The sequence below is a fragment of the Emydura macquarii genome, unplaced genomic scaffold, assembly GCF_026122565.2.
Source record: "Emydura macquarii macquarii isolate MOO-44397 ecotype Brisbane River unplaced genomic scaffold, CSIRO-AGI_Emac_v2 contig_2308, whole genome shotgun sequence".
Classification (NCBI taxonomy): Eukaryota; Metazoa; Chordata; order Testudines; family Chelidae; genus Emydura; species Emydura macquarii.
This window is the reverse complement of record NW_027132445.1, coordinates 3624757-3651314: the sequence shown is the minus strand read 5'-3', so window position 1 is coordinate 3651314 and position 26558 is coordinate 3624757. Positions and strand designations below refer to the sequence as shown.

General features: G+C 39.1%; 1 protein-coding gene across 5 annotated transcripts in view; it reads right to left on the bottom strand.

Moving 5' to 3' along the window:
• The window catches only part of PRKN (parkin RBR E3 ubiquitin protein ligase), a 1182603-nt gene that overhangs the window by 175895 nt on the left and 980150 nt on the right, over positions 1-26558 (bottom strand). For all 5 annotated transcript variants that reach the window (XM_067560808.1, XM_067560804.1, XM_067560805.1 and 2 more), the window contains one exon: positions 8968-9029. In XM_067560808.1, the coding sequence (XP_067416909.1) occupies positions 8968-9029 (62 nt within the window). The remainder of the gene's footprint in view (positions 1-8967; positions 9030-26558) is intronic.

The following is a 26558-nucleotide window of genomic DNA, read 5'->3' as shown; positions in this document are numbered from 1 at the left end:
ATCCCACATGATGTTGCGGATGGAACAGAAAGTTTACCATCTGCGATAAATGAGAATGTGAGTCACCATCTGCTCAAATTAAACATTTTTATATCAACAGGCCTGGATTACTTCTATCTAAGAGTCTTAAAAGAACTAGCTGAGGAATTTTCTGAATCACTAAGATTATATTTTTAAATAAAGCTTGGAAACCGGGGCCATGTCAAAAGGATTGGAGGCCTATCAATGTAGTTCCAAGATTTAAAAAGGGTTAAGAAGATAACCCAGGTTAGCCTGATGTTGATTCTGGATAAAATAATGGAAAAGTTAATTTCGGACTCTATCCATAAATAATTAAAGGCTAACAATAGAAATAATGCTGATCAGAATGACTTCATGGAAGGTATGTTTTGTCAAACAAAGCTATTTAAAACAAAAAACAAACAACAGCAAAAACCAAAAAACAAGATAATAGGACTGATTTAAAAAGGAAACTGTGGTAATGTTGTATGCTTGGATTTCTCCAAGGCATTTGACTTATTTCCACATGACATTTTGATTGAAAAACTTGCATTATGTAGAACTGACAGGGCACACATTAACTGGTTTAAAACCTGGCTCGCTGACAGATCTCAAAATGTAGTTCTTCATGGGGAAACATCAACGAGTGGGCAAGTTTCTAGCAGGGCTCCAGAGGGACTGATTCTTGGTCCAAAATATTTAATATTTTCATCAATGATTATATAATATTCTCTGTCGGTAAAGTTTGCAGAGTATATAGACTGGTGCAGCATGAAAAATGGAGGATAGGTCACTTTTGCAAACTGATTTGAATCACCTGGTTAAAATGGTCACAATCCAACAAAATGCATATTAATACATACATATAAGATAATACATCTGAGAAAAGGAATGCAGGTCTGTACCTACAGGATGGGGGAGACTTGGAAAGCAGTGACTCAGAAAAGGACTTGGGGATCATTGCAGATAACCACGTCAAATTGAGCTCTCAGTGCAAAGCTGTGGCAAAAAGGGCTAAAGCAACCTTTGGATGTATAAAATGGGAACTATCAAATAGAAGTAGGGAAGTGATTTTGCCACTGTATACAGCATTGGTAAGACCACTGCTAGAATACTGTGTCCTGTACTGGTGTCCATGCTTCATGAAAGATGTGGAGAGTCAAAGGAGGGCCACCAAAATCATCCAAGGGATGGAAAATAAGCCTCACAATATGAAGCTTAAGGAGCTCAACCTATTCAGCTTACCAAAGAGAAGGATGAGAAGAAACTTGAACACCGCGTATAGGTATTTATACATGAAAATGATATCCACTGAAAGGAGGTATCTTTTAATCTTGCTGACAAACAAGTTTAATTAATAACCAGATTAAGTGGCTGAAAGCAGAAGTTAGACAAATACAACCTTGAAGTATGATGCAATTTCTTAGCAGGGAGAGTAATTAAACATTGGAACAGCGTAACATGGGAGGTGGTGAACTCAATGTTGCTTGGAGTCTTTAAGACAAGAACAGCTAGCTTTCTAAATTATATGCTTTAATTCAGTTTGTGGAAAAGATTTTATGGCCTGTGTGTCCAGCGGGTTGCGTTGGATGGCCATGGTGGACTCTCCTGGCCTGGGAACCTATGAATGCAAGTTTGCCTACATTTCCCTCAACTTGCACATAACACTTGAAGCTCTGTATTAAGACAATGGCTTTAATAAAATCTCAGGCTTCAGACAATTGACCTCAAGGATCAGGAAAGGATTTTTTTCCCCCAATGCACAGTTGGCCAGATGTATTCTGGGTGGGTTTTTTGCCTTCCTGTGTAGCATCAGCGATTGACCACAATGGAGAAAGGACACAGAGCAGGATGTACCAGTGCTCTGATATGGTATAAAAAGAATACTTTTTCTAGATGCCTGGCTGGTGGTCTTGCTCACATGCTCCAGCTCAAAAAGATCACCAGATTAGGTGTTGGAAAGGAATTTCCCCCCTGGATCGATTTACCTTATGCAAAGAGAGGGGGTTGCCTTCCTCTGTAGTATGGGGTGTGGATCACCTAGGAGGATCATCTGCGTATGTATCACCTAAACAATTCCTTGCTATTGCAGGGGCCTTAGGCACTGGTGGCACCTCGGTCTCTCCTGTTCTCCGCCTATGGCACACAGCTGTTTAGTCTCCAAAGTCTGAAATGCTTTTGTCTAACTGAGGTCATTGGACTCAGTAATGGTGTATTGGGGTGAAATCTGATGGCCTCTGTAAGCCAGGAGATCACAGTAGATGATCTGGTCCCTTCTGGCCTTAATCTCTATGAAAAGTCTATGTAAAATAAGTTGGTTATACCAATCCATTTCCTAGTTTAAAGGTGTTCAGAGCAAAACAAACCAAAAAACAAACAAATGAAAAAAACCAAACCAACCCTCTGATTATAAATGATACTACGTCATGTTTGTTGCTGGTGTCAGGAAAAAAAAGTCAAGGATTTAATGAACCTAAGACCCTTTATACATTTGAAGTTGTCCCTTCAGATCAGGGTATAACTACATTTGAAAAGCAGACTACGGAAGCTTACAGTGCCACTGCTAATGCTGAACTGTACCTATTCTTAGACTAAACAGAGGACTTCCAAAGTCCACTGTGGTTGTCTAGCATCTAAATGAGATCCAGATTATTCCCTCCCAGGGAGAAATCTATGAAAAAGAGAAACTTAAGCTGCACAGTTTCCACCACAACTTGATGTTGAGGTATGCACAATTTGGCATTTACAGACTTGGCAGGGCATTCTGAATGGAAAGGAGCTTATAAATGGAGGCTGAACAATCATCATGTTCTCCCCCACCCCCACTTCCCATTCTTTCATGGGATCCACTTGGGGCTCAGAACAGTTCCTGATTTTCTAGCCATTTTCTTCCATATATTAGACCTGATTTTACTCTCACAGTAGTGTAAATCCTGTGGCTAAAACTGTGTAAAACCGATGTAAGTGGTATCAGAATCTTCTCAGCTATGTTAAGATCTGAAGATTAAGAAAGCCTCAAATAGCTAGGTGCATAAAACCATGGGGAAATACATTACTTACTTGTTATGTTATTTAGTTGGCATGTCACTTGACAATATTGATTATGCTATTTTAATTCTGTGTTTTAAAGTTATGTACGTTTCCTTTTCTTTCTACATTTTTAAAAACATTTATTTGATAGTATGACCCAGAATTAATTTAGACAAAAAAGTTTAATGATAGGTGCGAATCTGGAATTTCTAATATTTAAAAGGTAATTTAATTACTTTTTAAAACTGCAAGTAAGGGTTTCTGAGGAAAAAAATCTACTTCCTAGAGTCAGGTTGTTTTGCTGTTCCCATAAATCAAATAACCATCTGTGTATTTTTAAATTAATTTTGGAGGCTATTAATCCATAATGTGGATTTAGCATTGTAGGTAATTTTTGTCACACCTTTATAATACATATAAAACGTACACAATGCAATTACTTGATAGCACAATCCAAAAAATTTAACATGCCTAGTGCTAATATAAATAGCTTTTTAAAAAGCTATCAGGTATGTAATTATTACTATAATCAGGAAGAGAGGGAGTCAATGACATGTACACAAAGAGAGATGATGGATTAGAATTCTTCCTCATTTGCGCAGACCACACTGCTATTTTACATCCCCTGCACTTTTGGCTACCCGCAGTTGGCCAGGGCATGGGGTGGGAAGGGTGAAGCTATGTTACCATCTCCTCTCTGTTCACTTTAGGACATTAAGCACACAGGATGGGGAGCAGGAAGGGAACTGTGCTCTGAGTTCATGGGCTGGAATTCTGCCTGGATCTTAGGGCCATGTAATGCCAGATAAGGCATCTTGGGCCCTCTCTGCAATTGTGCACAAGCACAGAAACCAAGGTGAATCTGGCCCTTAAAAACAAGAGAATATTTAAGAAAGAAATCAATGATAAGCCCTGTGCATGAAGGATTCGTGGTTGAAAACTGCTGCAAAGGAGGAATTTGAAGGAGGGGGTGAAAGATGAAGAAAAATGGGAGATTGTTTTAATCTTATGGGGCAGCATGAAAGAAGGCGTGAAACTGAGAGTGGGACAAGGAAATAAAATGAGCAGCAAGGAGAGAAGACTCGGAGGAATATAGGTGGAGAGAAGGGGTGAGTGGGAAATGAAAGTAGATGTAAGAGAGGCATGTAGGGCCTTGACAGTGAGGATCAGGAGATTGGATTTTTCCCTCCAGTTTAGAGATGAAAAGCCAGTGAAAGAATTCAAGAAAGATGGCGATGTTCTCTCAGTGACAGAAGAGCAAGATGACTTTAATAGTGAAGTTTCAGATCATGTGGAAGAAGAAAGTAGTGGGAAAGGCAGAGATGATAAGGTTAGAGTAATCCAGGAGAGGTCAAGGTGCAGAAAAGGATTCTGGATGTAGGTGTAGTCTGGAGCCAACATGTTTTGAAGATATTCAAAAGGGAGGAGGTGACTGGATTTGGTAGGAGGAGAGAGAAGTCACTGGTGATGTGACATCAGGACACAGTAAAGCTTATGACACAGTTAATGGGAATAGAGAAGGGAGGTGGTAGGGAGGGATCAGGAGTTCAGACACGTAGCTCCGTTTCAGAGAGCCAGAGTTTGGGACTGTGGTGGCATACTTAGTGATTACATGGTTGAGAGTCAGATGGAGATCTAAGGCTGAAGAGATGTGTGGAGGACTGGTGTTGAGAGGTAGATTTAGGGGTCACTGGCACAAAAGTAGTAGCTGAAGCCAAGGGCATGAATGGGGTCAACAAGGGAAAAGATAGGCCAAGACCATAGGTAGCCAACAGTTAGGAAGGGACTAATATTCATGAAAGGGATAAAAACTTGAGGATGAAATTCCATATTAACAAAACAGCCCACAATTTGCTCAGGGTTACTTAGGTATTGGAAAGACCTGGACAAATACTCCACAGCAAATAATTTATCCAATTAATTTCTTTCTCAGTTTGTGAATTTTCCAGGGGCAGCATACAATTTTCTCAATTTGAAATGTCTCAATTTCTTAATTGAAATTATTTGCTTAACAGTTTTTGTGAGCATTTCTAGGTCCATAGATAGTTACCACCAATTTGTTCCAAATATTCTGTGTTTAAAATACAAACTCCAAACTGCGCTGATTACTTTAAACTGGTCACACATATCTTGGTTGAATGATTGAATGAATGTAATGTGATAATGAGTTCAAAATTCACTTTACATGAATATTCTTTAACATACACTTAAAATTTACTGGTTCCACAAAAATTCAAACCCTCAAATTCATTCAGTAGTATATGTGATGGAAGCATAACACAAAAGGGGCACAAGCACATTTTTTGGCAAATTCCTTTTAAAATCTGAATGAATGTTAGATTAAGTATGTAAAAGGTTGTTATTGCAATGACCAACGTGTAGGCGGTCAAGCCTAGTGGTCAGAGCAGGAGACAGTCTGAGGTGCCGGGCCTGGGATCAGAGTTGGAGACAGTGTCAGGTGCCAGGCCAGGCATCAGAGCTGGAGAAAGCACAAGAGTAAGGCGTCGGAGCAGGGACCGGCGTATGGCAGGAAAACAGGAATTGGGAATAAATGAAGGTCTGGGATAAAAAGGCCAGGAACAGGCCGGAATGCAGGGCCCAGGAGTCAGGTAAGCAGGAGGGATCCATAGTAGCAGTCAGCTAGGGATTTCTCTAGTTGCTCAGACAACTTCCTGGTTTATATAGAGCTCCTTGGCTAATCAGGGTTGCTGGATGTTTCCCTCAATCAGAAGCTTTCTGATGGGGGACCTCTGGAAGCCAGCACTTCATTGCTTCCCTTCTCTGTTTACTCAGGTGAGCTGGTGGGTAGCAGTTGGAGCCTGAGTTCAAAGCTCACAATCCCTCAGTTATAAAAAGGAGGATGAAAAATTGCCCTCTGTAACCACTGAGGATAGGACAAAAAGTAATGGGTGTAAATTGCAGCAAGGGAAATTTAGTTAGGAAAAACTTCCTAACTGTCAGGGTAGTTAAGCACTGGAAGAAGTTATCCAAGAAGGTTGTGAAATCTCCATCATTTGAGGTTTTTAAGAACAGGTTAGACAAACACCTGTCAGGGATGGTTTAGATCAGTGGTTCCCAACCTGTGGCCTGTGGGGTCTTTCAAAGTGGCCCGCCGCTCCCCTCCTGCTAGCTGCAGAAGGGAGCCGCCATCTAAGGACACTGGTGGAGCATGTTGCCGCAGGACTGCAAGACCAATGCGGGCTCCTTGCTTCAGCCAAAGGGATGAGAGAGCAGCACACTCCTCCCCCTTGCTGTTGCAGGGAGCAAGGCAAACTGCTCTACCTGGGTCCAGAGGTGCTGGGGTCCTTGCTGGAACCAGAGGGAAGGGAGCACTGATTTCCCATCCCCCTGGCTGCAGAAAAGAGCTACTGCCTAGGTACCCAGGTGGAGTGCAAGGGGCTACAGGACGCGTGCAGTTTCCCTGCTGCAGCCAGGGGGCCGGGAGATCAGCAGGGAGGAAGCCTCTGTGCTGAACTCCTTCCATCTGGCTGCAGTAGGGGTGGGGGGTGGGAGAGTCGCACTGCTGGTGGAGCAGCCAGGACCTACCATGCTTGAGGAGGGGCAGGACTCTAAAAATCAGTGCCTTACAGTTTGACCTGCACTTAGCATGCCATTCACCGTGACTTAGCTGTCAGGCCATGTGCTTCAGAGTGTGGTGACAGTCAATCTACCCTGGTGCTTTGTCTGTGAGTGTGTGACATACTGTGAATATTTGTAGGTGTAAAATAGTGAATGTAATAATGGGAACAGTAGCATCAAAATGTTTCCTTTAAATATGTAGTGATTTGTAGTTCTTAATGGTGTGTACATCAGTACATTTTTTATGAGTTGATAGACTGGTGGTCCTTCAGGGTTGTAAAAATGGTATTTGTGGCTTCTGAGCCAAAAAAGTTGGGAACCATTGGTCTAGATAATATGTAGTCCTGCCTCAGTGCAAGGGACTGGACTAGATGCCCTATCAAAGTCCTTCCAGTCCTACATTTCTATGATTATTTCCACTCCCAGAATTCTCTCAGCACTATTATCACACCTCATATATCATAAACAGGGTTCTGTTAAAGCTACTACCCCATAATAAAAGGTTGTGCGAATACACACCGTCCTGGGGCAATGCCTTCTCCTAATTCCAACACTGGGCAGGCTCCTTTGCATAAAATCTCCTAATGCACAAAGGAATTTTGCTGAATAATGAAGGCTTACTCTGATCCAAGGGATACAACACCCAAAATGTTCCTAAAGAAAAGACTGTGATGAGCTGCTGCAGCAGCAGAAGCTAAGAGAGATCTATTAAAAGGGATCATTCCCCTATCAAAATATCAAGAAACTGGCCTGTACATTTTGCAACGTTGTCAGAACTGAAAATATAGCAGAGAAATCTAGCTATACATTACTGAGCAGCTTCTTTCCTTGCCACTAGCCTGTCATCTGCTTTCTCTATGCTCTGACCTGTTGGGGGCACTCAGGTACAGCAGCAGATTTATCCTGCATTATTTGTTTTCCCTTCTGCCACTCACATATAGCTATTTTATTCATGAATCACAATAGTCCATTTAAACAATTAAAGATGATGTTTTTTATCACTCTCGGGGAAAAAAAGAGGGAAGTTTCTCAGAGTCATTAAGAAGAATCCATAACAGTTCCATACAGATTGCTAGTAATCTTGCTGTGTTTGTACACTTTAGTGTTTAGGTCTGAATAAAAGCACAGTGTCTCTTTTCTCTAGCTTATTGTTGGATTATTTGTCTTACATAGTATTTGGACAGCAGCCACATTTACATTTGCTGCATCTTTAGCATATCTTTTTGTAAGCAGCTATTTGTAATATCATTACTCGTGAATTTATTTCTATTTAATCACAGAGATAGCCAGCCTTACAGGACCAATAGCTGCTGCAGAAGACTGACTTTTTTACATTGTTTTATTTTTCAGCTGTTCCTTAACTAATAAATCTTTCCTCCCAGTCCTCAGCATCTGTCATGTACCCATGAAGTGAAGTGGTTAGATAGAGGGCTGAACTTTATCCAAGGGAAAATGAAGGATTATAAATGATGAAATCAAACTTCACAGGCAAAAAAAATCCCACACAACTAAAATCTCAATTGTGGCCACATGCAAAAGTTTAGATTTTAGCTCTGCTGAGGCAGTCTGTTCTAGAGATCCTCTTTATGTTCACTGGTTTGTACAGAACAAGAGCTTTGTACATTGGGAGAACTTACACAACGGAGGCCCAAACCAACCAGAATCACTCTCTGAACGGCTCTTGCTGCATTTCCTTCATGTTATAACACAGCAGGAAACCACAGGAGGACAGATAATGAAAATCCAAAATACTAGGATGCCCCTCTCCTGCAAGTGTTTCTGAAAAAGCTTTTCTTTGGAGACTAGAGCTGTATGAATAATCAATTATTGGTTCGCTGGCCAAACTGGAAAAAACATGAAAATAATGGGTGTTGTGAGGCTTAGTTTGTTTAATATTTATGAGGTACTTTGAGATTCTGATGTAGAAAATGCTACATACGTTCAAAGTATTATTATAGTTTTGAATAATAAACAGGCTTTTAAAAATACAGAAAAGTTCTGGTACCACAAAAAGATACAGATAATATCAAAGATATCTTTAAATATCAATCCCTTAGGCAGACTTCATCCTTGTATTTTCTTGTTTGCCTATCTGCCACTTTACAGAGCCTGTTTACTGCAGGAGTCCTGAATTGAAAAGCTGTGGCAGATAGCAGATGTACCAATTAATAACCTGTCAAGGCTGATGGATAGAATAAAAAAAATATTCTCACACATATCTCCTGTGTGTTTTTCTTCCCCATTTCAGGGCACTGGGGGTCATGAGACACACTCTGCTTCCCTGGAGAGAGAAGAAACTGTCTCATTAGCGTCTATCTTTCATGACACTATGACGCTGCCTTTGAGATGTTAACTCACCTGTTCTTCTCCCAGAATTCGGAAGTGATGAAGCTCTTTAATCAAGAAGTCTGGACAGCCAGCTGTTGAAAAGAAACAAAGAAATGCATTTTAGAATTCACTGTTGGTGTTTTTTGGGCTGCAGTATACCATGCATAGATGCAGAGAGAAGAAGATACACAGATCGCATTAGACAAAAAAGATTACATGAAACAGATTAGAAAGATAAGCTACAGTTCTACAGGCATCTGAGTGCTGAAAACAATCTATCAAAACAAATCCTACCACATTTCACAACACACTACCAGGAATGCTTTGAAAGGTTATGTTCTGTATATCTTAGCCCTTTTCCCAAGGGACTCCAAATATGAAAATGGCAATAACTTCTGCCAGATACTGCCAGCCTGTAAGTGCAGGAGTCAACATATTGTAATTAGAGGGATTCGTATCCAAACCCTGGAACCGAACAAAGCTGAATTCAGATCCAAATACTGTGGCTTGGGCCCATTTCTAAGCATAACACAGGCTTTCTGAGATTCCCTGCAGGATTTCACACATTCTGCAGGCTCCACATACCAGGATACTTTTTGGCTGTCTCCAGTATAATCCACTTAGCACATGTAATTGTCACTCCTTGGTGTAAAACACAAACCAAATACATAGGGAGAGGAGAGGTTTACCAGGCTTTTGCTACTGGATTACAGCTTGATTGTCACAGCTCTTATACATTAGTACAAGGAAAAAGGAATAAGTCCCTGCCCTGACTGTGACTCCATCTACAATGGGGAGAACAGAGTTTACTCTCCTGATACTCCAGCTGTAAGGTTCTGAACAAGGAAGATCAAAGAGCAGCAGCATGTGGAAGCAGCCTTGGCTTTGCTCCCCCGCTCACAAACCAAGATATCGGACTGGGTACATAAGTGAGGGATGTCAAATGACTGTGATGTGGATAGGAATCCATTTTAAGGCACTTGGAAGAGTGGAAGGTGATCAGGAACAGTCAACATGGATTCACCAAGGGAAGTCATGTCTGACCAACCTGATTGCCTTCTATGATGAGATGACTGGCTCTGTGGATGTGGGGAAAGCGGTGGACATGATATACCTTGACTTTAGCAAAGCTTTTGATACAGTCTCTCACAGTATTCTTATCGGCAAGTTAAAGAAGTATGGGTTGGATGAATGGACTATAAAATGGATAGAGAGCTGGCTAGATCATCGGGCTCAACAAGTAGTGATCAATGGCTTGCTGTCTAGCTGGCAGCCGGTAACAAGCGGAGTGTCCCAGGGGTCGGTCCTGGGGCCGATTTTGTTCAACATCTTCATTAATGATCTGGAGGATGGGGTAGATTGCACCCTCAGCAAGTTTGCAGATGACACTAAGATAGGGGGAGTGGTAGATACCCTGGAAGGTAGGGATTGGATACAGAGTGACCTAGACAAATTGGAGGATTGGGCCAAAAGAAATCTGATGGAATTCATCAAGGACAAGGGCAGAATCCTGCACTTAGGATGGAAGAATCCCATACACAGCTACAGACTGGGGACTGACAGGCTAGGCAGCAGTTCTGCAGAAAAGGACCTGGGGTTACAGTGGATAAGAAGCTGGATATGAGTCAAAAGTGTGCCCTGGTTGCCAAGAAGGCTAATAGCATATTGGGCTGCATTAGCAGGAGCACTGCCAGCAGATCGAGGGAAGTGATTATTCCCCTCTATTCGGCATTGGTGAGGCTGCATTTGGAGTATTGTGTCCAGGTTTGGGCCCCCCACTACAAAAAGGATGTGGACAAGTTGGAGAGAGTCCAGCAGAGGACAACAAAAATGATTAGGGGGCTGGAGCACAAACTTATGAGGAGAGACTGAGGGAACTAGGCTTGTTTAGTCTGCAGAAGAGAAGAATGAGGGGAGATTTGATAGTAGCCTTTAACTACCTGAAAGGGGGTTCCAGGGAGGATGGAGCTAGGCTGTTCTCAGTGGTGGCAGATGACAGAACAAGGAGCAATGGTCTCAAGTTGTAGTGGGGGAGGTCCAGGTTGGACATTAAGAAAAAGTTTTTCACTAGGAGGGTGGTGAAGAACTGGAATAGGTTACCTAGAGAGGTGGTGGAATCTCCATCTTTAGAGGTTTTTAAGCTGTGGCTTGCCAAAGCCCTGGCTGGGATGATTTAGCTGAGGTTAGTCCTGCTTTGAGCAGGGGATTGGACTAGATGTCTTCCTGAGGTCCCTTCCAACTCCATGATTCTATAGTCAGGCCTAGTGAGTGAAGCAGGTGTCAGAAACCAGGGGTTACGATCAGAGTCAGAGGCAATAGTCAGAAGCCAGAGGCAAGAGTCAAACTGGAGGTCAGGAACTGGGTCCCAGAGACGAGAGTCAAAGCCAGAGGCAGAGCTGGAATCACCTGGAGCAAGCAGAGTAACAGGCAAGATGGGTCTCAGGCAGGGACAGAACTCAGGCAAGACAAAAGCAGCAGGAACAAGGCAACACTGGAGTAGTCACAGTGGTGGGTATGAGCATTGAACAGCCAACAAGCTACTGCTGCTGCTGGCTTAAGAGCCAGTCTGCTGCCTGCTGCAGGCCAGCTGTGCTTATTAGGTTGCCTGGAGACTAGCTCTGTTGCAGGCCCTGATTCCTGGGTGGGGGAGGGAAGCTGCTCCATACAAAGGGATTAAGAAATTGACTCCTCTTCCATGGCAAGAGAGGAATTGCAATTCTCTGAGCCTGCCCCTCATCCTGACCGAGTAGCACTAGGGGGGTACAGAAGAATCTGAAGATGGTTTTCAGGATCCCTGTCAGTAGTGGAGCTTCATAGCAATAAATATTTAGCAGTACACACCATGTACAGCAACACTCGTGTCTAATCTCTTAAATCTTACTGTTTCTTCACCTTTATTACAAATAATTCTCACCTTAAACCTTCTTCCTTGTCCACCTCCTTCTCTCCACACACATACAGGTTTGAACACATACAACTAGACTGGGCAAAATTTACCCACCAAAAGATTTTTCAGCAAAAAATGCAGATTCGGGCCACCCAAAACACTTCATTAATTCATGTCAATTTTGCCTAATTGTTTCAGTTTAAAAAACAAAAAAGGCATTTAAAAAAAGTCACAATGTTTTGTTTTGACATTTTGTGAACAAAATGTTTAGATGTTATGTTTTTGGGAAAAAAGCTTAAAATCAATACAAGACATTTCAGGTTGAACAAAATGTTTCATTTAATCCAAAATGAATTTTTCTTCCCAACTTTTTGAGTCACTAAAATTTCAAAAAATTTTCACTTTGTGTTGATCCAAAACTAATTTTTTTTGCCAGTTTTTCAAAACTATTTCTAGCAAACTGAAAAATCAGTTATTCCCACAGCTCTCTATATATAGCCTTGACAGAATTTAAAAGGGAATTTTAATTCAACTGTGTTTATAATACTTTCATATTCATTTTATCCTTCCAATTTCATGGGCTTGCAACCCCAGCATCATATTTGACATCTCTCTCTCTCTCCATTTTCCCCATATTCAGTCTCTATCTACTTCATGTTGCTTCTTACTCCTTAATATACTTATTACCCAGCCCTTACTTAATATTGCCAATGCAGAAAACACATGTCCTTGCCTTGTTCATCTCTCACCTTGGCTATCATAGTTGTCTTCTCTCTACAGTCAATGGTTTTTAACTCTGCACCTTCCGATTTATCTAGAATGCTAACACATCAACTCCTCCAACCACACCACATCTTCTTGAATCAGAACCTGATTCATAGCCCATTAAAGTTAATGGAAAGACTCTCACTGACTTCATTGGCTTTGAATAAAACCTTATTGCATAAAAGTAAAGCTCCTCTTCATCACCTTCAAGGCCCTACATAATCTTTCCCAAATTTAAATCTCTGTTCTTATTTTTTCCTATAGTGATCACCATTGAAAAAGTCTGCATTTAACACACAGTGCTGTTTGATAGTCAAAGTTGGATACTATTGTGAGGTAGCTCTTGGCAAATGTTAACTTTTTAATAGTGACTAAAATATTTCCCACCTCCTGCTCTCTGTGTTCCTCCCAATCTTCTCTCAATCACTCATCTTCCTTCTCAGCTCCACAGTGTTTCCCTCTTCCTGTCTACCAAATACCCTCTCTCTCTTATCCTGTAATCAGCCTTCCTAAAACCCATTTCTTCCAGAAAGCCATCCTACTTTGTTCTCCTCATCTATAATTTCCACTCTCTTCCTTATATGAGTTGTGTTCATTTGTCTCATCTTTGATTTGTTTCTATGAGATTGTAAAGACGTTAGGATCAAGAAACATTTTAGTCTGTGTTTGTCAAGAACCAGGAATGATGCTATATCATTATTTTTATGAATATCAACATTCATTAAGTGCATCCATCTAGCAGAGAAAAACTTTTCCACACTATATTTTCTAGTGCTTTCACCAATCCAAGTGTACATGTCTTCAAGGATCAGACTTTCACTGGACTCTTGGATTCTACAGTTAAATGGATCTCAGTGTCAGTAAGACCAAAAGGAAGATGTCACTGTTTAGCAAGATGGTGGCCAGCAGCTCAGAAATGGCACATGTATTGAAAATCATTATATTCTAATACATTTTACAGCTACCTCTTGGTGAAAAGTCCTTTCAATGTATAATATCTTCATGTTTCTGGAGTGAACAAATCAAATGGAATTTTATTTTAGAAAAATGAAAAGAAGGAAGAAACATGGCACACAATAAATAAAAGCAAGTTCAAAACAGATATTTTGCTCTTCCTTCGGATGTTCCTGGATGTCTTTATTGTATTTCAAATGTCCGCTTCAGTTGCTTGTTTTCTTTAAGTGGGCTTTAGTAAAACATGCTTTGGTACTGTGGCTCCTTTCTATACAATGTCCAATAGCTCTGCAGAAACTTTTGGGGAAGATTAGTTTTTGCAATATGACTTGTAAAGAAGACTGTCTGCAAGGAAGCATACTGTGAACCAAAAGGAAAGGTTTTTTGAAAAATATATTCTACTGAAGAGCATTAAAACCACGAGAATCTTCAAATATGTTCTTTTTAATTTCTCATCAATTATCACAGAGCAAGCATGGTATCCATAGGGTTCATTGGCGAACCAGGAACACAAAAGCTTAGGGGGAAAAACTCAATATAATTTCTAGCTCTCTGATGTGCTACTGGCGGTAACACATGACATAAATAATCTGCACTGTGGAGATTTCTGCTGTTTTGTGTGAAATGCTTTGAGGATTATTTTTTCTGCCCTCTGTAGTATAGAATCCCTAATGCACTGTAGCCTCATCAATTACAGTAACTTTCTATTTTCCCCCTCTTTCTTCTCACTTAACTATGACTTGAAAAATGAACCACAGACATAGATGAAATGACCACACACACATATACAAACAAAAAATAAAAAAATAAAAACCTAGCATGATCAAAGGAAATAAGGCAAAAGCCTTTCATCAGAAGCCAAAACACTGGATTGAGCACATCTGCAGGCTGGTAAAACAACGGTGAAAAGGTTTTCTAGTTCCTTCTTCCAACTAAATTTCAGCGTATATGATGTGGGCCTTTATATACTTTGGTTTGTTGCAGTGACCTTGCATACCGCTGAGGCAGAACAAGATCCAGGGAGTACACATCTGGCCTGATTCTCTACTCTGTTACTGTTTTACTCTGTGGTGACTGTTGACTTCAAAAGAGTGACACTGTTATAAATCTGGCATGATAGCACGGAGAATGAGGCCCACCATCTGAGAGAGCAGAAAGACAGCATCTGAACAGATGACCTCAACGCAACTTTTTAAAAAAAGCTTTAAAAATTGATTAAAAATAATTCTTTGTTTCTACTGTAATGTTCCATCACATCCCAAATTATTTGTTTCAATAATTTCCCATGTTACTTCTTTCCCATTTCATGTCATTATTTCATTCAAACTAATATGCAGGTAATTGCATTTGTGAGTGAAAGGTGCATTTTAAGATACAGGAATTTACACTGTCAGAACTGCCATCTCACTTCATTGTGGCATTCACATTATAAAAATACATTCAATTAGATCACATAAGAGGCAGTATCTCCAAAAGAAGAGCAAACAAGGAAAAAAAATTAATCTCAATGACAAGCATCCTGAATCCTCTGATTTGCATTGCTAAGAACAATATACAGTTTCAGTTGCATTTGTTATTAAACGATGATTTCAGCTATTACCAATTTAATTGCCCAAATCTTTACCTTTTCTCTGACAGGTTGACAGAATTAGCCTCTGTTTTTTATTCTTACTTAAAATTATTGCTTCATATAAGTCCCCTGTGAACAGCAGTGGAAAATTCAAATAAACTCTTTTAACTTAGATATTACATCAAGTGGCAAAAATATAACTTAAAACAGTTTTTAAACGATTATCCACCATGTAAAACAAATGAACAGGCATTGGTTCTATAAAGAGTAACTAAGTATCCAGAAATGTAAATAATTTTTAAAATATTAAAAGCTTATAGTAAAGCACCACATTAATGCAGTGCAAATTATTGAAACATACATTTAACTTTAAGCAGATGAATAGTCCAAGAGCTCTTGGCATCGTGTAGGATTGAACCCTTATGCACAGCAAATGCTATTTTTACTTGCATATAGTTTATTTCTAAACCAACATTAGAAAGCACATGCAGTTCTTTGAGGGCTAAAGTCTTAGAGCCTTAAAATTCCAGCAGGAAGAGAATATAGGAAATCAATGTTATTCAAAGGAATTCTTCCCACAGAGCAAAGCTATCTCACACAGGGCAGGTATAATTTTAAGATTCCAAGTCTCTATATACTAAGGATGCAAACATACAATGTTCTAAATGTATTAAAATGGCCAACAAATAATTTTATGCTTGGTAAACTAACAATGGAATGGATTGTTTTATAATGTTCTAAATAAAAATAAATCATATTTGGGATGAGTACAAACGTGAAAAATGTTACATATTTTTTGGAAAAAAATTATAAATGTCTGGAAATGAAGCATAGATACCATAAAGCTGTAATAAATGTTCATTCATTTGTCATGTCATTTTCCTAGTTCTCTTCCAAACTATTCAACTAATTAGAATACTGATGTAAAATAAGACCTTTATCCTGCTCATGTCATTTCTAGTGAAGAAGAAGCCTGAATCTGTGACACTGTGATCACTCTTATGGGAGCAGACAGTGATGTCAAAGGATTTAGTGACTTCATTGTACTGGTGTTAATTAAATGTTTGATGTTTAAAATGAGTTTCTCATTCACACCATTTATATTCATATGAATAAAGGGGAAGTTGGGCTTTCCAAATATCCTTCTCCCTATCTTAAGGCATAAAATCTTACTTTATGAAAAACAGAACAGGAGGTATGAAAACTATCAAGTGACAGGTAATTGACATATAATATGTATTCACTAAGTGTAAAAGCCTATCTTTAAAATCTTGCCTATTCTGAGAGGTCTAAATGTATTTGCACAAAACCCACACAAAGAAGATCATTACAATAGTTTTCAAATTTTAACGAATGATAGTTTGCATTAGGAAAATTTTTAAAATATTTTTTTTAAAATGCTGCCTGCGTAATGCAATATCATAACGTAACCAAACTTCAAACTGCTTGAATTCATGGACCCATCTTGTACTTACAGATAAAATTACTTATATAATATGGCTTTTTAAAGGCAAATAAAATGACCAAAATTCCAGCCACAAACAATGTACAATCTAAGCCCTCAAGCCTGCAATCTGCATAAGCTCTTGAAGTAAGTAGATTTCCATGCAAGCACAAGGATCATCCAGGAGGATCCAGTATTGTTAATCACAACTGTTCAGAAATCATGCATTAAACCCCCCCAAAACCCTCAGAAGATTAGCTAAAATATCATGACTTTTTTTTAAAGGGTTCTTTTGATTTGTCTTCTGCTTTCTGACCCTTTAGGATAAACTTGCTTCATATTTTCAAGCTCTTATCAGCAACCATTAGAAACCGACTATACTTTAAATGAAAGATGAGATTCTCACGTAGTCTACTAAATCCAGCAGCTAAGGCTCTAAGAAAAACACCAAATATCATGACTCATGAGAGCTGGCAACACTGAGAATCTGACTGCAAGACTGGGTCCTAAACGGACAGTGCACCAATGAAATCTGTCATCAGAGAGGCAACAAAAAGCAGAGTGACTAAGAAGCATGGCTTGTTAGTTCCATGACATTTATCTAGAGCAAGGGTGCCCAACCTGTAGCCCAGGATCCATTTGTGGCCCTCAGGTCTCTTAATTGAGGCCCTGGAGAGTGACTGTTTTAAGAGGAAAATGTGCATGTGATTACTGATTTAAAAATGTGTTTCCTGACAGCTTTCTTTAGAAGGGGAGGAGTGCCCTCTGAAATGGAATGGATAGGGAAGGCTGGAGCCATAGTTTTCACAAGATGGGGAGGAAGAGCAAACAAGCTCCACAGCAATTGCTGCAGGAGGAGTTGGGTCTTCCAGGGCACAGAGCACTAGGGAAAAGGACAGCAGCAGCTCAAGTCCCACAAAAGGAAGTAGGGGGCCGCAGGAGCTGATTTTAAGAGGTAGTGGAGCCTCACTGTTTGACTTAGGGCAGTGGGCAAGTTAGGGAGAGTAGGGCAGAAAGGAAGGAATTTTTGAAGGGAAGGAGTGCTTGCTAAAGAATAAGGAGGGAAATATTCGGAATTGGTGGATGTGCCCAGGAACTCTGGAGATTTGTAGAGGGAGAGATGGGTTGAGTACCTGGGGGCTGACTGGAGAAAGACCAGGCTGGGGGTTCTCGGGGAAAGGGAATAGGTGTTTCTTTCAGGCAATAGGAATGAGAAGGGGAGTTTCTTATAGGGGATCAGCTGGGGAAGAAGGCAGAGACAGATGTGTTTCTAAGGGATGGGGACACTAAAGGCAAGACTCAAAAAAGGAAGTCACCATTACCCTTCTCCAGGTTCATTCTCTGAAAATGCAGATCACCTATGACCTCAATATTTGGTGAAAGAGCTGATTTGTGAGCCAGTTTTAAACTCCCAGTTCAGTTTCTTAACAACTTGGAACTGAAGAGAGAGTAGGAAGGGAAACTTTAATCTGCTCCTCCCCTCCTACCAGTGGCTCTTAACATGAAAATTTGGACAACAGTGGTTTGGAAGTATTTATCATTGTTTTTTTTTTGTTTGTTTGTTTTTTGTATGCATATATTTATCTTAATTATTTCTTGTAGGAAGGACTAGGGTTTATAACAGGCTTTTGAAAGAAGTGGATTTTAATCAGGAATTTGAAGGAAGAGACGTAGGTGGCATGGTGGACCATACAGGGAGCTATTTTCAGAATATCTAGTTACCCTTAAAGTAAGAGTGTCTCACAACTGAGACATGAGTAGTCTGACCTAGTGGTCAGAGCAGGAGTCAGACTGGTCAGATACCAGGAGGTCAGCATCTGAGACAGGCCAAAAGGCAAACCGAAAGTCAGACATCAGGAGGGAGGCAGGATCAGGTTACCAGGAGATCAGCAGTGGAAACAGTCCTGATCAGGGAGAACACAGTTGCATGGACAACTTCCTGTTCCCATGCTTGAGTTAAATAGAGGCTGGAGACCAATCACATCCCAGGACTGGATCCCTGTTCACGTCCAGCTGCTATTCTAACAGCTGTTAACAGGTCACCAGGTGGAAGGTTGGGACTGCCTAGTGCTTAAGAGCCCTCTGGACCAGTATTCAAGACTTGCATTTCCTGACAGGATAGTAGGACAAGCCAGTTTGTGTGGTACCCAGCAAAAGTGTATGACACACATGTATCTTGTACATATACTAAGTACCGCCTCTCTTAAGTTGCATATCCCAATGGAACTGGAAATGTTCTAATTAAATAGCCATACTGGTTATCAGAGGTTTATTAAAATACTCATGTATCCCCTACAAGTCACTGTACAGATAACATCCTGTGTGGCATTTAATTTATCTAGCTATGCTATTTATTTATTTTTGAGAACAATTAAAAGTATTACACTGGATCACTTCCTATGCAATCTTCTCAAATAAAAGGTATTTCATTTAGGAGGGTGTCAACTGTAAAGACTATATTGTATCCCTGATAAAGTCTGTTCTGGGCTGGATTAGTTTTTAACTCAATAGCATTTAGCAGTTAAAAAACCCAAACATGCTGAAGGAGACTTCTTCTCCCCTATTGCAACAGAAATATATAGAAGATATATAGAGAAAAGAAAAGGAAACTAAAAAGGCTTCTAAAGTATGCTGTAAACTTTGTCTCTCTTTCAATAATTCTCTAACTATTCAGTCTTATTTAATATCTGGTATGTGCTGAGTTCAGTACAAAGATCAGTAGTGGCACAGCTATAAAGCTGTATGCATCTGAAGCGATAGCATAAGAGCCTATATTCACTAGCTTGCCAACAGCAGCTAGATTTCAAGAAGAGGAAGAAAATTGTATGTTTCAAACCATTGGCACAATCTCTCTATTACAGATTCAGTGAATGAGGCAAAGCCTCTCCCCATCTTCCCCAACTGAATGTCAATAACATTCTCTAACCTTCTCCAACATTTGTGTAGGAGATTGTTTTAGCTGATTGTATGTCACAGATAAGGTCATATGGCAGAATGTGAGGCTTCTGATGGAAATAGAAAGACTAAGAAGATTCCCACATGATTATGTCTTTCCCGGAATCCTTTTTGAGACAAAGGTATCTGAGGGCTACTTTCAGAATAAGATGCAGCAAAATGTAATTGTAGATGAGCAACATTTTAATCTAAGGAAATTTTAATTTAAGGAAATAAATAAGTCCTAAAAAGAATTTTAATTTTAATTTACGCTCTCCCATCTCAAATCACCCCTGTCCCAGATTCAAGGCAAACATCCATCTAAAATCCTTTGTCTCAAGATTAACCTGCAAAGGTCTTAGATTCCTCTTTTTCTTCAGGAAAGAGAAGGCAAAAATCACAAACCTAGTCTTCTTTCAATGCTGAAGCAACTCAAAGTCTCTAGTTCCTTCTTTCTTCTAGAAAAATAGAAAATCCCAAGAGGATTTAAATAGACTCACAAATGCCTTAGAATATCTGCTCTATGAAACTTCTCTCAGCCTGGCTGTCCAGCCCCCCTCTAGCATTCAGCAACTAACTACTTCTTCCTTTATCTGCTTAGGATGGTTCTCTGAGAGCTTAGCTTCACCTAATCACAGGGTACTTGATTTTTCTCAGAAGATTTGACCCATCTTGATTATGGGTCAAGTTTACAATGTTGGACACATCTTGGTACTATTAGCATTCAATTGTTATGGATTCTAAAATATATGAGGATTTATATTTTTAAATGTATTGCTGAGTGGGGTGATAAATCCATGGTTGTCAAGCCTGTAAGTCCCCAAAACACAGGCCTATGAATAGTGAGTCTGAAAAATAACAAAAAGTAAAAAAGGAAGCACAAAATTGTGTAATTTTTTCTTTGTATTTCTCAGGTTCAAGACTTACATTTTTTATGTCAATGATCTAGAAGGGTAAACAGAGAAATGCAACAAATGTGTGCAGTAAGAAACAGTGTAGCTGAAGTAGCACAGGTAGTGGCAGCAGAGTACATACCTACTGGTTTCAGGCAAGTTTGCCCTCAGCATAGTCAGCCGTGCATTTGCTGCTTGCTACCTGTGCTACCACAGCTACACTGCTATACAGCTAGCAAGAGTAGGTGTACAGAAGCTGGGAAATCACCCATGTAGCTCAAATATAGATGTAGCCTAAATCAGATACTGTAGCAAACAATAGTTGCATAGAGTCTTGAATATACAAAGGTCAACATTACGAGTGCCATTCTTTTACATTGTTAGCAATCTTCCTAGCATTACAAATTATGGGCCAGATCTGGTGTAAACTGCAATAGGTACATTTAGTCAATGGTGATACATAAGTTCACACCAGCTGAAGATGGAGCCCTAAAAGTTTATATTTGTTCTTTCTTCAAAAGCTTTTTGGTAAACTACCTTCCAACAACAGGTACTCTTCTTACTCAATAACAAGAGCCCCTTAATTGTATAATGCTATCTACTCCAAGAAAAGGACCTACTATTTAAACTAGCATTACTCAACATTACTCAATATTTTGAACAGTAGTGGGAAATCACTGTTCACAATGGTTCACCAGCAAAGTCAATTTCTTACTCTATAGCATTATATGTAACTTTCTCCAAAGGTCAATATTCACCCAATCTATTTTTAGATTTCAGTGTTAAAATGTCTTTGTCTACTCCTTTATACTTTTGTCAAATTGTTTTGTGGTCCTTTTCTTTTGTTTTAATTGAGTCCACTGAAATCAATAGACAGATTCCTATCCACCCGTTGTGATCAAACCTTTAAAGACACTAATAAAGCAAGTTATCAGGAAAGGTTTGTGAAGCCTTGCTCCTTTAGAAAGAAAAATCTGTCCTGTCCTGCGATTTCCCAAAGATCTTATATACACAACAGAATGGGAAAAGGTGACATTTTTGTGTGCATGTATTTCAAAATAAATTAGGAGCAGAAAAGGCACACTGTCTAATGCACTTGAGCAGTAACTCTGCCAAGGGAGCTGCATCAGAGACTGGAAAAGATCAAATAAATAATGTGAAGTGCAAATCCTGGCAGCATATACAGTACGTCAGCTACATTAGAGGAAACTCACTGGACTGGTTTTCCCACATTGTATACAGCTCTGGCCTCCACTAAAGCACTACTAGTTACTGTTTTTGTTCTAATGATGCTTTAAGGCCAAATCACCAAAACTAATCCACTGTAACCATTATGCTACTAAGATACTTTCTTTTTAATCTTTATGGCAGCAAGTATCAACAGGAATATAATTTTGCATTTTAGGATGTGGGTTGTTTTTAGGCTTTGATTTTGCTGTGTTTTATTTTGGTATTTGGCTTAAAAGACATATTTAGAACTGATTTGGACAAACACTATTTACTTCACCATTCCAAGCTGAATTGTACTGAACTATAGAATGCCAGGACTCCAATGCTTGTTATTTTTGGCATTGTAATTGATATGCTCTGCACTGTTGTCTGATGAACTATCCAAATAGTTCCTCAGAAATCTACAATTTTCTAAAAAACAAATTCAATATTGCCCAGTAGAATGAGATCAATTAGTGACCAGACTTAGCAGACTGCAGCAACTGGTGCTGCATTCTCAGCTTCCAAGTCTACCCTAAAATATACCAATGCAGTTCCTGATAATGTCAATGAGCAGAGTGCTTATATATCGGAGGTCAGGACAGAGTCCATGCTGTCCTTCCACAATGGAAGATTGAACCAGAACCTTCAACAGCTCTACAAAGTTACTAAACATGTGTCAACTGGAAGTTATTATTTGCATATCTTATTGATACACCTTGCAGACATGGTCCCCTCACAACTGGTTCTGATTTTTACAGCCACCTATTGCTATAAAACCTGTTTACAGGTATGTACATCTTGACACCGCTGATACAAAAAATAAGTAAAAGTAAAACTCGTCACAATATTAACTTTTAAACTGAGATACGATGGAGTAGTTCTAACCTGGAACATGTAATATCTCTACTGGCTTCACCTGCATAAATTTTTTTAGAGTGGAAATCTCATTGCAGGAATCTGGGTTGAAAGGAGCTTTGCACTGTTGGTATACTAGGTTTTTAGCTCAATCAGCTCAATTCATGAAAGGTTTTTTCATCTTTTATTCAAAAAGTAGTCCAATCTCCAAAGCAAACTCTGTTCTTTTGAATTCCCACCTCCATGCTGGCACTGGCCTTTGATGATGATCAGTCCTTTTCAGACAGCAAGAGAGAGGTCAGGAGCTTTCAGCATGTGGTGAAGACTTTATAGGAGCGGAAATTGTCTTCTCAGAGAAAACCCAACTATTGCTGAATAAAAGTCTACACAGGGCAAAAATAACCATCTAAGAATTTCATTTCCAATTATTGAAGGCCATCTCTTGAAAAGACTGTCATTTCTGAATGCCAGAATGAAACAAGTGCAATGTAGAAGGCAATAAAAGGGATTTTTAAATAGAAATTAAACCAAAATTCTCATAGTAGTTTTTCCACTCATGGCTTGATAATAGAAGTATATTATAACACTCCAAGGGCAGTGAATCAGATTTTAAGTGAAAATATTTTTGTTGCCACTTAAAACCTGAATTAAAAGCTGCCCTTCTATAATGAGAGAGAAAGAGATAGAGAGAGCTAGAAGTGTCTCAGCAACTCATGTTGCAGTGAAATCCCTTGTCACACAAGCATTTCATATTGTACCAAATAAGGCTACAATGCAAGCTATGTAATGTGGAATACCCACTGTGCCATCAAGAAAACTGCGGCCAGGTGCCAAAGAACAAACACAGATTTCCACCCCTTCTAATTACAAAACCAGTTGTAAAGCAAATTAAAATGGAATATAAAAAGGTTTCTCTACTGTAACCAGTAGAGAAAAAGTCAATACACCATGTTCCCAAAAAATCTAAAAGAAGAAACCAAATACACACAAACACACACGACACAAAATATTACTTTAAAAAAAGTACTATTGGCAAGTACAATGGCAAATAAGATTCAGTGACACAAAAATAGCAAAACTTTCTCTTGTAACATCTGGATTTTTTTCCTGATATGTCACTCTATATAAACAGTGCATAAGAGTATAATATCACATGAAGTTCCTTTATATCTGTATAGCATTTATGAGTCTTTCACTGAGAGTTTAGGCAAATATTTAGACTACTACATTAAAGGTTCAGACTATAAGTGAAACAAGCCTATGCTACTCTAAACACAAAAGCTCATGGACAAAAAACCCATCCAACCAAGAGAAAATTGTAATAAGCCATGGAATAAGTAATGTCTCTCAGAAATGGTTTGCTCCTTTCTAAAAAAGATCTTATGGTAAATGATTACATCCAGAATATTCAAGAATGAAGCATTTGTTTACACATGATCAGCATTCTTTTTGTGCTGCTGTATTCTTACTCTGTTAGCTATTTATAATATATCCCTTCCTCCTCCCTACCAGCAATATATGTATTCACATTCTATTGCTCTCTGTGATGGAACTTGGCAATGTTCCACTCTTTTAAAATGAGGACAGTTTTGCATTTCACCTTAATCAGATCAAATTAGGACAGGTGGTAACCCTGCAGGCAACATAATTATGAAAAATGTTTGTGTTCAATACAAACTGTCCTTCCAGCCTCCTAGTCTAATAGGACATCATAGTACAATCTTTTTACATTTTATTGGAAACTCAGAACACAAATGCCTACAAAGGATCAGATTCTGCTCTCATTTATGCCAGTGTAAATCCAGAGAAACTCCACTAAATCCCCTTGTACTTCTTCTGGCAAAAGAAGCAGAATTTGTCCCTGACTGCATAAGCTGATGTGGGAATCAAATCTAAAATTAAATACAGGATAAAAGAAATTATGTCTCTCTCTACTCAAGAATAATTCTAATAACAATGTGCAAGACACGCTAATCCTATATTACAAATGGTGAGTTATGTTTCTGCAATAAAAAACCTGACAGGCAGTAGTAAATACTGGAGATAGTTAGTGTGGTCAGTTTGACAAACAGAAAAGTTGGAAAGGTATTGGTGTTCTCAAAGACAGAGAATTAAGAATTTTCTTGATTTTGCACTGATGTGCTGGTCTTACTGTTGAACAGAACACTTACAGTGAATAGCTGGCTAGACAGAATTGATATAAGCTGAAAATTGGATGCAAAACTCCATTCTACATTAAGGGGATAATACACCCAGCATCATTTACAATATTACTCCTCGGAAGACACCCCAAGCACCGCAATAACAAATGTTATATCAAAGATGCACTCAGCAACAAATGCAGTATGAGTCTCTTTGAGGCAATTTTTCAGTGTGTCAAAATTATAATATCATTCCATGGAAACAAATTAAGCAGCACAAGCTTGGCTGTTGGGATCACTTTATTAGCAATGCAATGTTATTTCATAAAGAATGCATTGCTTCAGATCTGTCAATAAACATCAAAGATGGCCTATCCATTTTTATGGCACACAACTTATTATTTGCATATGAAATAAACAAAACACTTTAACATCCGGCTCTCTTTCTGCAATGCATTTAAAATATTATGGAAAAACTGATCATCTTTACTGCTCACCTAGAGTCTATTCTAGTTTGGTTTTTTTGGTCAAGAGGATGCAACATTTAACAGGCTTTCCAAAAACATCAGTTAAGGAATACTGAATATTATTAAGGAATACTGAATACTGAATATTAACATCAGTTCAGGAATAGTGATGGGTACATAACTGTTTTTGAACACCTGCTCGCATCTCCTGGAAAACTTTGAAAAATATGCTCTTTGCAGACAATTTTGCTTAGATATATCATGCCACGTACATGCATAACCTTAACTCTGTCCCTCATGCACAACCATTACTATCCTGGGCTAGGTCCTTGGCTATTGAATACACTGAGGTGGTGATATGTAAAGGTGACTCACCTTTGCACTCCCCTGATCCTTGAGTTGTTCTGAGAAGGCTGTATCTGTTGCACTGTTACAGCATACCAATGGCTGCTGTACTTATATTGGAATGCAATGGCCACAAGTATTGGCGTGGTACTACACATGGCAACACTACATCAGTATTATGCCATCAGAGAATCACTCTTATACTGAGATGATCCTCCCCGAGCAGGTTTATGCAATTTTATGGCCAGATTACACTAGTAGAGCAGCGGAAAGTAGCTGTTCCACCATAGTAGAGGATCTCACTTCCCAATCTTTAATTATACAATCACATACAATTTCTCAAATAATCCAGTATAATATCTTGCAACCTTTTTTCATACAGTCATAGATACACATGGGGAGTATCTTGTAACAGCTTTTGTCTTCCCTTTTTTTACTTGCAATTAGTTCATTGTCACAGTGGTCTACTTAGGCCAGATTTTTAATGGGAGTTACCTTTATACCTTTAAAAATCTGCCCCTTGTATTTTTATGATAAATCTTCTTCTGTCTAAGGTACAATATATATGTTAATTATTTTATACACACCATGTTGTGTACATTTTTCTTTTTTTTAAATTGGAAGTAAATTCTACTCAGGAATATAGAAAGGAACAGAAACTCTCGCAAGACAAGTGTAAAAGTATAATTAGGCAGGCCAAAAAAGAATATGAAGAGCATCTAGCAAAAAACCCAAAAACTAAAAGCAATTTTTTTAAAGTGCATCAGAAGCAGGAAGCGTGCCAAACAATCAGTGGGGCCACTGGATGATCAAGGTGCTAAAGAAGCACTCAAGGAAAATAAGTTTGTATTGGAGAAGGTAAATGAATTCTTTGCATCGATCTTCACTGAAAAGGATGTATGGGAGATTCCCACACCTGAGCCATTATTTTAGGTGACAAATCTGAGGAATTGTCCCAGAATGAGGTATCAATAGAGAAGGTTTTGGAACAAATTGATGAATTAAATAGCAATAAGTCATCCAGAAGCAGATGATATTCACCCATGAGTTCTGAAGGAACTCAAATGTAAAACTGCAGAACAACTAACTGTGGTATGTAATCTATCACTTAAATCAGCCTCTGTACCAGATGACTAGAGGATAGCTCATGTAAC